The 16,536-nt window shown below is 38.8% G+C and overlaps 3 protein-coding genes across 5 annotated transcripts in view; all 3 read right to left on the bottom strand.

Annotated features, from left to right (window-relative positions):
* Nucleotides 1-1,632, bottom strand: part of LOC125239149 (ATP-dependent RNA helicase abstrakt) — a 38,779-nt gene extending 37,147 nt beyond the window's left edge. The window contains exon 1 of the mRNA XM_048146652.1: nucleotides 1,329-1,632. Within this exon, the coding sequence (XP_048002609.1) occupies nucleotides 1,329-1,548 (220 nt within the window). The 5' untranslated portion in view covers nucleotides 1,549-1,632. The remainder of the gene's footprint in view (nucleotides 1-1,328) is intronic.
* Nucleotides 1,633-5,389: 3,757 nt separating this feature from the next.
* On the bottom strand, nucleotides 5,390-6,341 carry LOC125239383. Of its 2 annotated transcripts, none has more exons than XM_048146950.1 (2): nucleotides 5,932-6,341; nucleotides 5,390-5,793 (listed from the first exon to the last, which is right to left on the bottom strand). In XM_048146950.1, exons 1-2 carry the CDS (start codon nucleotides 6,166-6,168, stop codon nucleotides 5,635-5,637), a joined length of 396 nt encoding a protein of 131 aa, XP_048002907.1. In that variant the 5' UTR covers nucleotides 6,169-6,341; the 3' UTR covers nucleotides 5,390-5,634. The 2 variants fall into 2 exon arrangements, with proteins under 2 accessions (XP_048002907.1, XP_048002908.1); XM_048146951.1 differs by having other exon boundaries at nucleotides 5,390-5,798; nucleotides 5,937-6,341.
* A 101-nt stretch (nucleotides 6,342-6,442) lies between these two features.
* Nucleotides 6,443-16,536, bottom strand: part of LOC125239382 — a 63,314-nt gene continuing 53,220 nt past the window's right edge. For both annotated transcript variants that reach the window (XM_048146948.1, XM_048146949.1), the window contains 9 exons: nucleotides 16,289-16,385; nucleotides 14,732-14,865; nucleotides 13,402-13,580; nucleotides 12,876-12,962; nucleotides 11,991-12,088; nucleotides 10,036-10,139; nucleotides 9,357-9,533; nucleotides 8,662-8,835; nucleotides 6,443-7,628 (listed from right to left, as the gene is read on the bottom strand). In XM_048146948.1, the coding sequence (XP_048002905.1) occupies nucleotides 7,477-7,628; nucleotides 8,662-8,835; nucleotides 9,357-9,533; nucleotides 10,036-10,139; nucleotides 11,991-12,088; nucleotides 12,876-12,962; nucleotides 13,402-13,580; nucleotides 14,732-14,865; nucleotides 16,289-16,385 (1,202 nt within the window). In that variant the 3' untranslated portion in view covers nucleotides 6,443-7,476. The remainder of the gene's footprint in view (nucleotides 7,629-8,661; nucleotides 8,836-9,356; nucleotides 9,534-10,035; nucleotides 10,140-11,990; nucleotides 12,089-12,875; nucleotides 12,963-13,401; nucleotides 13,581-14,731; nucleotides 14,866-16,288; nucleotides 16,386-16,536) is intronic.

Below are 16,536 nucleotides of genomic sequence, written 5' to 3'. Positions count from 1 at the left end.
AATAAAATTATAATACGCGACTAACAAAGCCCATACAAAAAAGCGTACCCCTGAAATGTATGGGCTTTTTAGGCTTAAAACTAGATGGCGCTGTTTCGCAGCCTGGAATCATATTTTTCCCAAATATTTTTGCGTGTTGCACTTGACTTGGCGGGGGCACTACTGTGCCCCCCGATGCATCAATGTAGTTATGATAGTATTTAATAGTATGAATATTTTCAATCCTATATAAATCATCCTTGGAGAAAGGAAGGGACCCCTGTGGAGAAGATAAGCTCTAGACAGAGGAACATTGAGAAATTTGTGAGAGGCCTATGTCAAAGGCAACCAGACAAAATGACTGCGGAGAAAGGTCAGCAGTAAGTAAGTATGCTGTTTAAATATTTTAAAGTCTGCAGCAAATCAGTACAAAATAAAAACATCATTTACTAAAGATTTTATGATATTGTGTTGAAGCACCGCACATAGGGGTATTTGACTAAAAAAGCTGACCAAAGAAATTTATATACATTTTTATAAGTAGTTCCATTGTGTCATTGTCACATTGTCTGTCATCATCATCATCATCATCATTTCAGCCATTATTATTAATCGCCCACTGCTGGGCATAGGCCTCCCTTCGTGTACGCCACTTATCCCGGTCCTGGGCTAATCTCATCCAGAAGTGTCCCACAGTTGTGTGTATGCTACTTTAATTTATTTTATTTTTTCTTATTTGTATCGAGTAATGGCCAGCTTTTTTAGTGGAATACCCCTATGTGCAACGCAGGCAACGTTATTTTAGACATTCCATAATGTCACGGGTAGACTGGCTGGGGATTGAAATCAGGAAACATCGTAATTTCAATCAAAACGAAGGGCAAGGGATTTCATCTTCGTGGAATCCAGTGATTAGCGAGTGTAAACGTGAGAAAACTTCCCGTCCCATACCATCGGATGTCGTGAGTGTTGTATGTAGGCAGAGTGGCAACCCTAGCGTAAAAGTGACTGATGACAATCAAGTGCGGGTAGTTCGAAAAACTCGTACAGCTAGAAGATGTTGATACAACTCCCAGCCAGTCTACCCGTGACCACGCACGTAATGTCATGTCCGAAACGTCGGGTTAAATATAAAACGTAAGTATTCCATAATGTTATGAAATCATCATAATGTTATAAAGGAATAACTTAGAAATTGGAGAACACTTTGTATTTACAATAAGCACAAGAAACCGTTGCAAATACCATAATTATTATTCATATTCATATATCTATTGCATAGATCACAAGCCAAACAGTATATCCAAAATTTCACGTACGTAGAAGTATATCTTTATGCAAAAACTTACTCTCATCATCGGGGTCGTTCTCACTCGAGCTTTTAGTCTCCGCGGAGACTTCAGCCGCGACTTGTCCAAGGCGCCCTAGCTTCATTAATTGTTGTTTTTTACGTTCCTTCACTGGCACATAAGGTTCATAGCTATCGATGTCCTCCTCGGATTCTGAGGACTTTTCCTCGCGCCTGTAGCGTTTTACTGGAGGAGGAGGCTCTGGCTTCTCATCAGCCATGGTTTTTATACTTTTTATTAACTATTTAAGTATAATTTACAAAATTAGCTCGTAAATAAACAAACTTAACCTAAAATGACATTTTGTGGCTTTGCGTTACATTCCACGTAGGATGTTTGCTTTCATTAGTCCAATTACTTTTTCACGAGCGTGGAACGGAAAGGTTTTCTGTTTATGAGGGCTGTTATTTGTTTAACATTGAAATAATAACAAAAACAATTTAATTTAAAATTGTACATAATCTGTATTTTGAAATATGATTTTCATTTCGTCTTATATTTTTAATTGGAGAAATTATGTTCTGAATACAATGTGGAGTTTTTGAAAAATAAACAACTGTTCCATAAACATTCAACCTTAATTACTGGATTGGAATTTTGGAATGACATTTGCCTGGAATGTCATAAATATGTCAAAATATGCAAGTGACACGTAATTTCACGTAATTATATTTGCATTTTGCGACCTCCAAATGTGTAAATTCACGAGAAATACTGTTTCGACCGATTAATTATATAGTGACACAATGTCTGACAAAAGTTTCGGTGATCACATGAGTCGGGGTATAGTGAAAAATCCACTGCTTTCGACGGCCGTGACTGGGTTGTCGATCGAGGATTTGACGCAGAACGCCGTCTTGCTGCCCGTTTCCCGAATGCAAGAGACGATCGGGAGACAAGGTGAGTACTATTATTTATTTTTATCCCATGAAACACAACTACAACGGCCTTGGCATCTAAAAACATAATAATCAGTAGTCGCGAAAATTTCTAACTCCTGTCATTTGGAAGAGTTATGGCCTAAATAGTGTTATTTCGCGTATTCGGATGCTGATTTTAGTGTGTTTTTGTTCAGTAAACGGCGACAGTGTATGCAAATTACATAAACATAAACAAACGACGTAAACTTTGTAACAAAACAGTCAAACAAAGCCATGTCTTTTCTCTACAAATCGTACAAGAATGCCCCGTTTGAGAGTGGTTTCATACCGGAGTTTGATATATTTATCCACTCTAAATTACGTAAAATACAGCGGTTGATTGATGATGTTACAATAGTAAGTAAAACCAGTTGAATCTATAAGACACACTTGTCACAACACAATGTACACATACCAAACTATATCTTTATCTACAGTTCTACCCTAAGAATACTGTCATTCAAGTTTCCCGTAATTTATTCCCCATTGATGCTCAAAATAAATACACTTCTTTATAAAGTCTAGAGATAATCACAATGTTACTGATCAGAACTTTGTCGCAATTTGGCAACTTAACAGTATAGCTACTTTTTTTTTCTTCCTCATTCCCTTGAGGATCGTGACCACAAGTAGCATGTCTCCATTGAATGCGGTCATAAGCCATGTGGACTGCATACTACTTTCAAAAATATGAAAATTGTTGGGAAGCTGTATTGGTTGGTTGATTTATTGGTTGATGATTATATGCCTACTGTTTATACAAGTGGTTAGTATATTTTCACTTGATTATTATAATCCTATATACATAGATATGACTCAAATTATTTGAACATACTACCCACCATATACAGTTTGAGCCATTGAAATTTAAATCAAATTATTTAAGTAGATTTTCTTTTGTATCACATACAAACTACTTAAATAATTTTTATTTTTATTTTGTATATTTTGGTAAATAAATATTTTTACTTTTTTTACAATAAAAAAAAAATGTCAGTATAATCTCACGTCTCACCAGATCTAATCCGTTCATAACTTGCAATAAAGAAAATATGTCCTTTATGAAGCACATTGGGCAGGATGATGTTTAGTTTTTATTTATCCATTCATTTTACATATATCAGAAGCAACTTGAGAAAACAACTCGAAAATTTAACAATTTTTTTTACCAAAATTGACTTACCTATGCTAAACGCGGGTTCATACACCGTGTTTTTTTGTTTTCCGTTAAATTCGACACGCAGTTAGGTTCTTCATCAGGAACCACCCTGTATATCGCTTTATGTTAAATTCAATAAAAAATTTTTTTTTTTCGTTTCCATACATAATAAACGGATTAATTAGTGTGACCTTAATCATAACATTAAAGTCATTGTCAAGTGTTTGACGGCACATGTCAAAACAAATAAAACATTAGGAAGTGGTAAGGGATGCCACACACGTGTTCAGTAATTTTTTTTTTTAATAATTCGATAACCGTAAGTGCGTTTTCACATTATCCGATCCGATATCGGATGTCGGACCGATATCCCATACATTACCGGCGCCATCTTGGATTTTTTGTAAAAAATACCCATGTTACAAAAAAGTGGAGTGGACAACTTTGAAAAAAATGGCCCACTCCTATAAATCTTATTTTTCAATCCATTATTGACTCATGACACAATGAAATATCTGTCAAATAGTTTTATTGCCCATTTTTTTATTGATTCAGCTTTCATACTATTTAAGAGACACACCTGTTTTATGTAATTTATGATATAGTAAATGTTGATATTATGATTCAGTTTTTGCCTGTTGACTAATTCAAGATTAAATTTCGGGAACACCCATAGCTCTACTGTCCGTCTTATCTCATCATCCTCCTTGCGTTATCCCGGCATTTGCCACGGCTCATGGGAGCCTGGGGTCCGCTTTGATAACTAATCCCACGTTTTGGCATAGGCACTATAGTTTTTACGAAAGGGACTGCCATCTGACCTTCCAACCCGAAGGGTAAACTAGACCTTATTGGAATTAGTCCGGTTTCCTCACGATGTTTTCCTTCACCGAAAAGCGACTGGCAAATATCAAATGATATTTTGCACATAAATTTCGAAAAACTCATTGGTGCGAGCCGGGGTTCGAACCCGCGACCTCCAGAACGAAAGTCGCACGTACTTACCGCTATCCGTCACAAAGTTAATGTTATAAGTTCCACTATCCATCCTATTATGATAGCCACTTTGGTGAATATGTACGTACATTTTTCTACTCCCGAACTGTTATTCGTCATTTACAGGGTCGTGCATAGATCTTTAAAACCCTACATAAAAGTCTATTCCCCAAAAGCCAACGTCAACCGGCTTTCCGCGCATGCGCGCAGTATCGAAAAAACTGAAAACGCATCGTTTGGCTCTGTAACCATGGCAACGCATTGTTATAACGATACTGAGCGCGTGCGCGGGAAGGCTTTGGGCAGCTGAGCTGACAGTGCAAACTTTTGCGTCAAAATACAGGAAACAGTCTGAATTTCACGAAAGTTATTCAAGAAAACTATTAAAAACTAAGTGCATGGTCGTAGAAAAAGTATTTTATGCAACGGTGTTTAACTGAGTCAAAAAATACGTATTTTCGGCTTCGCCTCAAATTGTTACCCACGCCACTCGTCTTTTTTGACCTCCTTTAAACTCCTGTTGCATAAAATACTATTTTCTACACAATCTTTAATGTTATACTCTGTTTTACTTTTATTCAAAACTTAGAAATATACATTTTTTCTTTACTATAATGTTTCTGTTATAAAAGAAATAATTTTTTGAAAAGATATAACATTTTGATAGTGCGTTGTATGGAACTTAAAGACAGTCGCCATCTGTTGACATACAATTTTGAAAAAAAAAAACCCCGACATAGTTTACCGATTGTCATGAAACATGGCTAAGAACGCTCCCGAGCTCCCGACTGACTAAAAAAACAAAACTATGCTTTCAAATAAAAAAAAAACTAAATCTTAATCGGTTAATCCGTTCGGGAGCTACGATGCCACAGACAGACACACACACAGAGACAGACAAACAGACAGACACGTCAAACTTATAACATCCCGTCGTTTTTGCGTCGGGGGTTAAAAAGGGACATAAATATAATAAAATACACGACAATATTATCATTATTTATTTGCAATTACATTTTTACAAATAATATGGCTCCAAAATTAGTAACACTTAACTATAAAAATATAATTAATAATAATCATAAATACAACACGTTGTACTACCCGTATTATGGAAAAATGCTTATATTAGACAATTTTGAAACTTATATTACTGGGAATGTTTATTACTAGTGTTAAATATTTAGGAATTAAAGTCAGTAATTTATAAATAATAATGAATTTAGTACAGTCAACTGAAGTTTGCGAAAATATTCGAAATATTCTGTTCTCTCAGTGTAAGACCTAAGTCACAATATAAAACCAGTAATACTTCTTCTAACAAATTTTGCGCCGTGCGGTGTATCCTTGAGTAGCGCTCGCACGCAGCGACTGCAGCGAGGTTCAGCGAGTACAGTCAACCAATTGGAACCCTAGGCCACTCTACAACCATGTCAAAATGACAAGCAGTAAGAGATTTCTTGGAATCTGATTTATAACGTCACTATGACATAGTTCTACAGTGGCCTAGGGTTCCAATTGGTTGACTGTACATGCGGAACCGGAGGATCGCGTCAGTACGGGCCGCGCTGCCAGTCGCGCGCGGAGTGAGCGAGAGAGTTAAATACCGATCGTCCTTATACTGTGCCTGAGTGGACACTCGGAGCGGAGCGTTCGGCGGGGCGGACTCGCCCGCTTGCACGCACGCTATCAACCGTGGATTCAGGACACTTTTACTCGTATGAGCTTCAATTGTTTGACATGCTTGCCGCACGCCTCGCCACATTAACTCCTATTATGGCTCCTGTTAAGTTCAATTAACTTACGTAACTCTTAAAAATTACAAAATAAAAAACCCGCGGCTGACAGATTTTATAATTTTAGAACAAAACGACAGGGACACACCGGCTGATGTCGTGAGTGTTGTGTGTAGGCAAAGTGACAACCCTAGCGCAAAAGTGAATAATCAAGAACAAGTGCGGGTAGTTCGAGAAACTCGCGCGGCTAGAAGATGTTGATGCAATTCCTCGCCAGTCTACCCGTGACCACGAACATAATGTGATGTTCGAAACGTCGGGCAAAATATAAATGTAAGTGTTTACGCGATTAAGTCCCGTTTTGTTCTAAAATTATGAGTGCATGTTAGTCTATATCAATATATTGACAGATTTTAAATGTAAAATACATTTCTGACTCTTTACTTACTTAATTTACGTATAGGTAACTTATAAAAAATATATTTAAACACATCTTGTGCCTTAACCTACTTTGTCATCACAATGTTTTCCGTATAAAAATAACTCGAATATCTATTACTTGACTTAAGGTCTTAACTTGACAGTTATTGTAAAAGTGTAAGACTTAAAAATAGATTTTTTTTAATCCTCTCATATATAAACCCTTAACGCCAAAGATGTGTTAAAAGGTTCAAGTAGATCTTTTTTTATACTAACTGCAAACAGGCATACGGTCCGCCTCGATGGTACGCCTCTCCCGAAAATCGGATGGACTAATTTGAGTGCAATTTCAGCGCTTTATTTGAACCTCCTGTCATTGTAGGAATGCGCAAAGTTTCGGTACAATCGACCACGTATATTGAGCTAGCAAGTCAAGTTAACATTAAAAAAACTGTTTTAAAACCTGATTAAAGTAGTAGCTCTGAGCTGTAGACCTCCGCTTCATTCTTTTAATAGAAAACGCAAAAGTGAGTCAAGTTCAAGTCACGATAGTTTTAAGACTTAGCGCCATAAATGCTATTGGCGCTTAAGTCCTTAATGGCATTTTTTTGCACTTTACGAAACTTACAAAAACTGGATCGACAATTTTTTTTATTTAATCAAAGAGTAAGGTCATAGAATTTCACGAGAATCGGTTGAGAATTGCGACCCGTAGATAGAGCAATACATCGGGACATACGAAAAGCAAATCGAGTTAAACCGTAGGCCTTGCTATCGCTGCCGTCAAAAATTGTCTTCTTAAGCGACGTTTTCAATTTAATCTTATTTCTGCTCGTGATTTTGCGGTAAACAAAAGTCATTTGTACACTTTATGCGTCAAGGGTTAAAGAGACTCCTCTGTCAAAATAAACTTATATTTAATTTCTGGTAGACGTAGAATACGGCAGCTCCCTTGACTCCTTCCGTCTCCTCACGCACCAGGAGATAAGGAATATTATGAGGGCTATGATGGCGATGAACAGGAATATGCCCAGTGTTATTGCTGCTATGGACGCTGCGTTCAGGTAGCCTGGAACAGACAGACTTATTAATAGTCATTCTTATACAGATCGACTAATTCAAGATTAAATTTCGGGAACACCCATAGCTCTACTGTCCGTCTTATCTCATCATCCTCCTTGCATTATCCCGGCATTTGTCACGGCTCATGGGAGCCTGGGGTCCGCTTTGACAACTAATCCCAAGATTTGGCGTAGGCATTAGTTTTTACGAAAGCGACTGCCATCTGACCTTCCAACCCGAAGGGTAACTAGGCCTTATTGGAATTAGTCCGGTTTCCTCACGATGTTTTCCTTCACTGAAAAGCGACTGGCAAATATCAAATGACATTTCGCACATAAGTTCCGAAAAACTCATTGGTAGGAGCCGGGGTTCGAACCCGTGAGGTTCGAATCTTGATCGGAAGTCGCACGCTCTTACCGCTAGGTCACCAGCGCTTTTTTTTACTAAGTCACACATCTTGTAAATAACCATTGATATTACTGTATGAATTACATACATATTATTTCATATGTCCTAGCTCATGTAACCCAGCAAACGTCAAATCAAGGGTGAACAGGCACCTTCAGGGCGAGCTCCATCGTAGGCCACGTTTTCGCTTCGGCTAGTCTGTGGTCACGAGTAAGCCCATTTATTGTTTAAAAAAGTATGTTTATCAAACGCAATTTATAAACATACGATTAATAAAATTAAAACTAGCAACGTGAAAACTTTAATTATATTTGTATACGGTCTGTTCCATCTGTTATCGCAATTTGGCAATCATAAAATCAATTACAAACTGCGACACAGCAGATTTAAATAGTAAATGAATAAGTACTTTACAATAGCAAATTATTTTCTTTATGGGATATTTAGTGTTGAATTTTCTTCGTATTTAGCATAGAGAAATAAGTACGGGAAGAGTTGTAACTCCATACATCAGTAAATGCGGGTTATTTGTATAGGCATAGTTAAGTGACATCTAGCGACAATTACGCGCCAAATAGCGTAAATTATCAGTACTGCTACTTGTCCCTCTTAAACGGTTTTGTAACACTCACCACTGATATCAATGATGTAGCTATTGACATTCCCGTTAGCGTCCACGGCCGTGACCGACAATCTGGGTGCGCAACATGTCGCCCGATAGATGGCTCTGATCTCCTCCCTGGTCCCGGATATAAAATTACTGTCGTACACTAGGCCAATGGGCGTTGAAGTGAGACGGAGGATGCCTGAAACAATTGTTAACATCATTAGAAACCATCAAGATTTTAAAATTAGAAGCTAGAATTCAAGAAGTTAACAGTCCGCGATAAAACTTAAGAGCTAAATGCCTAAATGTTGCTCACCGATGAAGGGTAAACGGGTGAGATAACAAATCTTAGTAGTCCTAATTCCCTTCTAGACTACAAGATCCAAGATATTCCACTTTTAATAACCACAAAATTAAAAAATAGAAAAACCCCCGACCGCAACATAGTAGACCGATTTTCATGAAACGTGGCTAAGAACACTCCCGGCTAACTCAGCTTTCAGACAAAGAAAACTAAATCTAAATCGGTTCATCCGTTCGGGAGCTACGATGCCACAGACAGACACACACACAGACAGAAGACAGACAGACAGACAGACACGTCAAACTTATAACACCCCGTCGTTTTTGCGTCGGGGGTTAAAAACCAGTTTCTGCAATCCTTTGGATCTGATTGCCAAAAATTCCTAAGAACGGATAGTTTTCTAAATCTGGTCATACCTGAGCTAGCATCCCTGGCCGTGATGGTGGTCGACCAAATGTGCTGAGCGCAGTCATCTCCCATCTTCCCAATGCACATTCCCTGGAAAGTGTGCCTGAGTTCTGGAGGCCAGACGTCCACGGTGTTCAGTGTATTCACCACGTACACGTAGGCTGAGATGGAGACTTGGTCAATGCCTGAAAGAAGATGAAAAATACTGATTTAAACATTCACACATTTAAAATTGAAAACACTGACGTCCTTGAAGCGTCGGAGGTTCATTTTAAAAACATAGGTGTACGCGATGAAGTGCCTTTTTGCAATTTGAAGCATGAAGATGAAAATGGTCTTAAATTTGAACGAAATGTCTAGGACTACCTCAAGAATCGTTCGTTAAAAAGTTATGGATGGATTGAAGCTTTGACAGAACGGATTTTTTCTGTATAAGACGATAATTACCATTGTTATGTTATATTTTAAAAAAATAAGCGCTTTAATACTGCGTATGAATCTCTTCCCTAATATAGTGAAATTAATTAAGATGTGGACGAGTGCTTTCAATAGTCTCAATGTATATTCTGCCGCTTGTGAAATGGTTTGCCTGTCTTTTCGGTACCAGCGCTCAATGCTATCATTTCGGATTTTAGGCTCTGCCGCAAGGTTATCCCAAGGACCAGGCTATTTATCACATGGACTTACCCATAGCAGTAAATGTGATGAGATCCCTTGCACCAGGCTGAGCGGTGTTCGTGATTCCAACCTGCACGACCACGTTGACTGTCTGGCCGCTCAGCACCGTTTGTCTGAAAAAAAAACATCCTTTGAACAAACAGACAGACAGACAGAATACTCTTCCAGCAGGGGATGTCAGGATGAGATGAGATGTTTCAGATATTGAGGGATAATTTAAGATTTTTAGAAATAAAACTTAGTTATTCGTCTGCCCTCGGAAAGCATATCCAGCAGCTTCACGTCATAGAGATGAGGATGATGCGATGGATGTGTGGTGTTACGCGACTAGACCGCATACGTCACGAAATAGTATGGCCGGTAATAGTACCGGTAGAATACGTCGAAAACAGATGCCTCAATCTCCTGTCCAAGGCCCTAGGTCACGCGGCCGCGGTAGACCTAAAGCGCTGGCTGGACGTTGTGTCAGGGTGCCGAAGACCGGGCAAATTGGAGAAGATTGAGCAGGAAAGCGGACCCTGGCGCTAGGCCGGGAAAACGCTAGGTAGAAGATGACAACTTATTTCGCAGAAACAACATGTATCGAAGTGACATCACAGCTGATGGCTATAAAATGATGGCATAATTCTCTATGAAGTCGGTTTTCTGATTCAAGTCGTGCTGTTCCTTCGATCGTTGTATCTGCGCCAGGACAGATCTCATTACCTACATTTGCTTTATATCCTACTCTCCAAAAAGGTTTAATAAACTTTTTAACAAAAAATAAAACCGCCTTCAAAAATAAGCGCGTTACAAAACACGGAGAAACTAAAAAGCCAAAAATAATAAACCTTTCAATTCAGATTTCTTATCGTATTGCAATAAGCTAAACATCCAAATTATAAACAAATCAATTATTTTTGTAGTCGGTACCAGACCTGTTCGTCGCCTTGCTATTGCCTGTTTGCCCCACCCAACCATACACAGGCTGGTACCGACTCCAAAAATAATTGATTTGTTTATAATTTGGATGTTTAGCTTATTGCAATACGATAAGAAATCTGAATTGAAAGGTTTATTATTTTTGGCTTTTTAGTTTCTCCGTGTTTTGTAACGCGCTTATTTTTGAAGGCGGTTTTATTTTTTGTTAAAAAGTTTATTTATTTGTTGATTTTTAGTGGTTCCTAGTGATATTATATGTATCAGTCCGAATACATGTACAGTAGTGAAAGAATTATCCTTTAACTCCTAACCATTGAGGAGTTGACCTTCCATCATCAGCTCAGTTGATTTTTAGTGGTTCCTAGTGATATTATATGTATCAGTCCGAATACATGTACAGTAGTGAAAGAATTATCCTTAAACTCCTAACCATTGAGGAGTTGACCTTCCATCATCAGCTCAGTTGATTTTTAGTGGTTCCTAGTGTTATTATATGTATCAGTCCGAATACATGTACAGTAGTGAAAGAATTATCCTTTAACTCCTAACCATTGAGGAGTTGACCTTCCATCATCAGCTCAGTTGATTTTTAGTGGTTCCTAGTGATATTATATGTATCAGTCCGAATACATATACAGTAGTGAAAGAATTATCCTTAAACTCCTAACCATTGAGGAGTTGACCTTCCATCATCAGCTCAGCCACATAAAATTATTACCATCAGACGTAAATACTGGTGTACCTTTGAAAAATAGACTAAAAACATTACATGTGCCTATAACATTTGAAGAGTTCCCTCGATTTCTCCAGGATTCCATCATCAGACCCTGACTTGGTGCCAATGGGACCATCTCGGGGTTATACCGGTTCGATCAAAAAAAAAATTTTGAAAATCGGTCCACGATTCTCGGAGATATCGAGTAACATACATACAAAAAAATAATAAAAAAAAAAAACATTCAGTCGAATTGAGAACCTCCTCCTTTTTTGAAGTCGGTTAAAAAGGTTTTGTCAAGTCAAGTGATTAATACAAAAGGACTTACGCATTAGGACTGATGCCTCTCAAAAACATGAGCTCGCCTCGCGCTTCGAACGAGAACCTCACTGATTGGTCCCTGTAGTTTGTCACTTCAAAATGTAGCTGAAAACAGTACAAGTTATCAAAATGATTGAAGGGAATCAGTATCATATAGTATTGAAGGGTTATATGACTAACTAAACAAACTAGAGTTGGGCCGAATATGGACTTTGCCGAATGCGAATATTCGGCCGAATATTCGGTTCAGCTCTTACCGAACCGAACATTCGGCCGAATATTCGGTTACGCCATATTTTTAAAGGGGATGTCAATTTAAACTATTAAATGATTGATAATGGTTACATATGTTAATAGAACTATGTTTTTATCATTTAGAGGATAACTTAAACTTAGTTAAAACAACTCTGAGCTCTTCTCAACTCTAAACTACGGTTTTTGAACTTTTTTACAAAACAATTGTATTTATATTTTGACATAGGTTTCTCTCTTTTTAGCAGTTCCTTAAAAAGCTACTAAAATAGGAGCTTATTATCCAGTGGAATACGTAAAATCTTCATAAGTTATTTACTTTGTTTATTCGGTAAATATTCGGCAATGCAACCGAATTATTCGGCCGAATACGAACATTGAAAAACTTGCCGAATATGCCGAATACCGAATATTTACCGAATATTCGGCCCATCTCTAAAACTATGTTGGATCACTGATCCAAAGTGAATCTTGGCCTCCGAGATGAGAGATCGCCACCTGTCCCGATCCTGCGCAGCCCCTTGCCAGTCACTGACTTGAAGCTGACGTAGATCCGCTGCCAGACTGTCTTCCCAGCGATATTTGACAGGCTTGTAAAAATGTAGACTTAACAATTCAAAACAAAAATTGAATTTAGAACCTGTAAGTTGTCGCCTGGTGTCCCGTACAGTCTCGTGCTGAGACCTATCTGCACGGCTGTCAGAATAGTTCCCTGTTGGTTCACCACCTGAAATTAAAAATATACCCTGTTAAATTTCAAATCCACAGGACCAGTCGATTTAGAAAATTCCACTAAACAACCCACCTAGTCTGCATGTTGTCGTTTCACTTAATGCCTAGGTATACAGTATCTTGGACTTATCAAAATGTTGTGAATATAGGATACAAGTGGTTCCAAAGTACACAAAATTACTCAACCATTTATAACTAGACATAAGCGTCTAGCTAGAGTACTTATTCATCATCTCGATGGTATCTAATTTGGTACAGGGTACAGATATTCTGAATTCGTCAAAGAACTAAATGTGTTAACTGTTCAAAGTCCTATATTCAGCGGCGTTAGGTACCTCAGTTGACTGAAAGTGTGCGTAGTGTGCGTAAAAAGAGTGCGTAGTCTATCAGTATACAACTTTTCATTCAGATTTTAACGTTCTAATAAGGATTACCTGGGACGTAGCTCTGTTGTAAGGCAGCACATTGCTATCGTTATAGCCCAGCCTTAGTCTAGAGTATGCGATGTTAGCTTCCTCGGCGCGCTGTAAATCATCAGTTTCCAAATTGGCCGAACGGCCCATACGCACTTCAGGCTCATTCAACGGACCCGAGAGACGGACAAATGGTTCCCCTGAAAAAATATAGTTTTATAGTTAGTTAGATACGCTCAAAAACTCAAATAATCTATGTAGTATAGTAGGGGTCCATGTCCTAACAAAAAACTTTTTTACGATCCCATCCGGAAGAAAGTATGAAACGAACGAACGAAATTGACTCTTCAGCGTGCTTCCATATCGACATTCTACATCGAAAGCTACATTCATGCCAAGTTTCATGCTTTCTTCCGGATGGGACCGTATTTTCAATTATGGACCCTTACTAGTAGTTCGAAAAGCGGCCAAATTAAAGTGGGACTGGGCTGGACACGTCTGCCGCATGCCGAATGACATATGGGCCAAGATAACCACGGAGTGGGAGCTCAATGAGTCAAACCGAGGATCCGGCAGACCTCGCCGGCGATGGCGGGATAATTTGGACTCCTTTTTGACAGACTGGCCAGTAGCTCAAGATCGGGAAGAATGGAAGGAGGGAGAGGCCTTTGCTCAGCAGTGGGACACAATAGGCTCATAAAAAAGTTAGATTCCTGTTGGCTTTTTGTGACCCAAGTCAAGTGGGAAATAGGATGGTGGCCTCTTTTAGTCGGAAGCGCCTGACTTCTGTTAGGTGGAAGATATTTGTGACATTGCGTAACCCGCACCTTCTGGATGAGATCGGCTTAGGGCCCTGGTCCTATCGCCACTTATTCAAGTTTCAAGTTTCAATTTGTTTATTGCACTCATGTTAGTATACCTACAATTCTTAAGATTATTAGAGTTCCACATGAACCCTCTAAGGCATGGCAATATTATTAAGATAACATGCACCACTGACATAAGCCAATTTGTATGGATTGTTCTGATAAGTGGCGTACTCAAAGAGGAATATAATGATGTTGACGATTGAGCCGCCTCCGATGGTATGGCCATACACGCCGCATACCGGTGGACTACATCGGAAACAGACGCCTTAATCTCACTGTCCACAGCCCTGTCACGTGGCCCCGGTAGGTCTAAAAAACGCTAGCTGGACGTCGTGGAAGCGGACATGCAAGAGAACAATATCCTGCCTAAGGATGTCGAAGACCGGGCAAAGTGGAGAAGACTGAGCAGGAAAGCGGACCCTGGCGCTAGGCCGGGAAAACGCTAGGTTGAAGAAGAAGAGTATATCATCTTTGGAATTTACCTCTAATATCTCTGCCCAGGATCCTGACGTAGACCCTCTCAGACTTGACTGTGGGTAGCGGTATCGTTTCTTCCAATTCCGTCATAGGACTCTCTTGGGGAACGTCCTGTCCATCTCCAGTTATTGGTTGATAGCTGTAGAAAAAAAAACAATGTATACGTAGTTGTGACTTGTGACTGGCAAGCGGCTGCACAGGGTCGGTACTGGCGGCGATTTCTCATTTCGGAGGCTAAGATTCATTTTTTAATTAACCCCCGACGCAAAAACGACTGGGTGTTGAAAGTTTGACGTGTCTGTCTGCTTGTGTGTGTGTTTGTTTGTGGCGTCGTAACTCCCGAACGGATGAACCGATTTAGATTTAGTTTTTTATGTTTGAAAGCTGAGTTAGTTGGGACTTGGGAGTGTTCTTAGACTTCTTAGCCATGTTTCATGAGAGTCGGTCCACTATGGTGGGGGTTTTTTCAATTTTAATTTTGTGGTTAGGTTAAGTTAATTGATATCTATTTCAGTTTATAATTTATACATAGTAGTGTGACTACTTGAAAAACAAAAAATGAAAAAATATTCAATAGAATAATTTGATTTGTTCCCTAGTTGTGTAGATGGTAGCGCTATCTCTCTAGCTATACCGCAATCCTGTAAAGGATTCGTATAAGAGGTGCAAGCGCACATTGCTAGCCCTTAGAGTTGGTCAAAGGCGCCTAGCATTATCAGAGATAACATACTTAGATATTACTTTAAAATCGTATCGATTGAAGTTCATACATAATGTACAATATAGTACACACTACACATTTTTTTACTGCCGCACCAACGATGAAGAAATACTCTCCCAAATACGAAAGCAGCATATATGATTATGTTAGATTATCTATACAGTTGCATACATTGTATTGTAGTAAAAGTTGATTGAATGATTGCTACGTGAGAGTCGTGAGACGAATTTAAGTACAGATTTTCTGATTAGACGAAAGTGAAATTCAATTATAATGTTTAGTACATATGGCGCTACTTTACCGCACTAGTGCATAAAGTAGTATTTTACTTCACTATATAGAAACGTTGTGTCATAATCTACAGTCACCGGCATAAATTGATTCCTCTACCTTGTCACATTAACATCTTGTTTGAAATGTCATACGAAGTTGTCAAATGATTAAAAGCGACAAGGTACAGAAATCATAATTTGTTTTTGCCGGTGACTGTACTGTAAACGGTTGGTTGTTGGTTGTTGCCTGTCTCTCATCTACGCCACAATTTAACCCATATCCCACAGTCGACTTCTACGACACCCACGGGAAGAAATTGTGAAATAGGCCACACAAAATAACATACATTAACATTCCCGTGGGTGTCGTAGAAGGCGACTATGGGATATGGGTTAAATTGTGGCGTAGGCGAGAGGCTGGCAACCTGTCACTGCAATGTCACAGTTTCGTTTTCTTTCAACCCCTTATTTGCCAAGAGTGGCACTGAAGCTTTAGTAGTTTCATGTGTTCTGCCGATCCCTTTATGGGATACGGGCGTGATTGTATGTATGTATGTAAAATAACATACCTAAATGGTAGCTTAGTCAATTCGGCGCCATACTCGTCAACTAACGCTGACTCTCTCACACTCGCCAATGGACCCATGATCCTGATCTTCAGCATATCTGTAAATTAAAAAAATACTCATTTAAATGTCGCCGAAAATCTACTATGAAGTCAAAATCGTTATCAAGATCAAAGACTTGATAAAGTCTAAGAAAAAAACGTACCTCAAAGCCATACAGAAAAAGGTACGGTGACCTAGATGGCGATACA

Source organism: Leguminivora glycinivorella, chromosome 25 (assembly GCF_023078275.1).
Source record: "Leguminivora glycinivorella isolate SPB_JAAS2020 chromosome 25, LegGlyc_1.1, whole genome shotgun sequence".
NCBI classification, from domain to species: Eukaryota; Metazoa; Arthropoda; class Insecta; order Lepidoptera; family Tortricidae; genus Leguminivora; species Leguminivora glycinivorella.
Note: the sequence above shows the minus strand (reverse complement) of the source record. Positions and strands in the feature narration are given on the sequence as shown.

What these genes read in the sequence shown, in the direction of transcription:
- LOC125239383 (XM_048146950.1), bottom strand. Translation starts at nt 6,168, where the DNA reads ATGTGGCGAGGCGTGCGGCAAGCATGTCAAACAATTGAAGCTCATACG. An exon ending in TCCTCCGGTTCCGCATGTAC is followed by an intron (nt 5,794 to 5,931) that starts AGTCAACCAATT and finishes GGTTGACTGTAC; the next exon opens with TCGCTGAACCTCGCTGCAGT.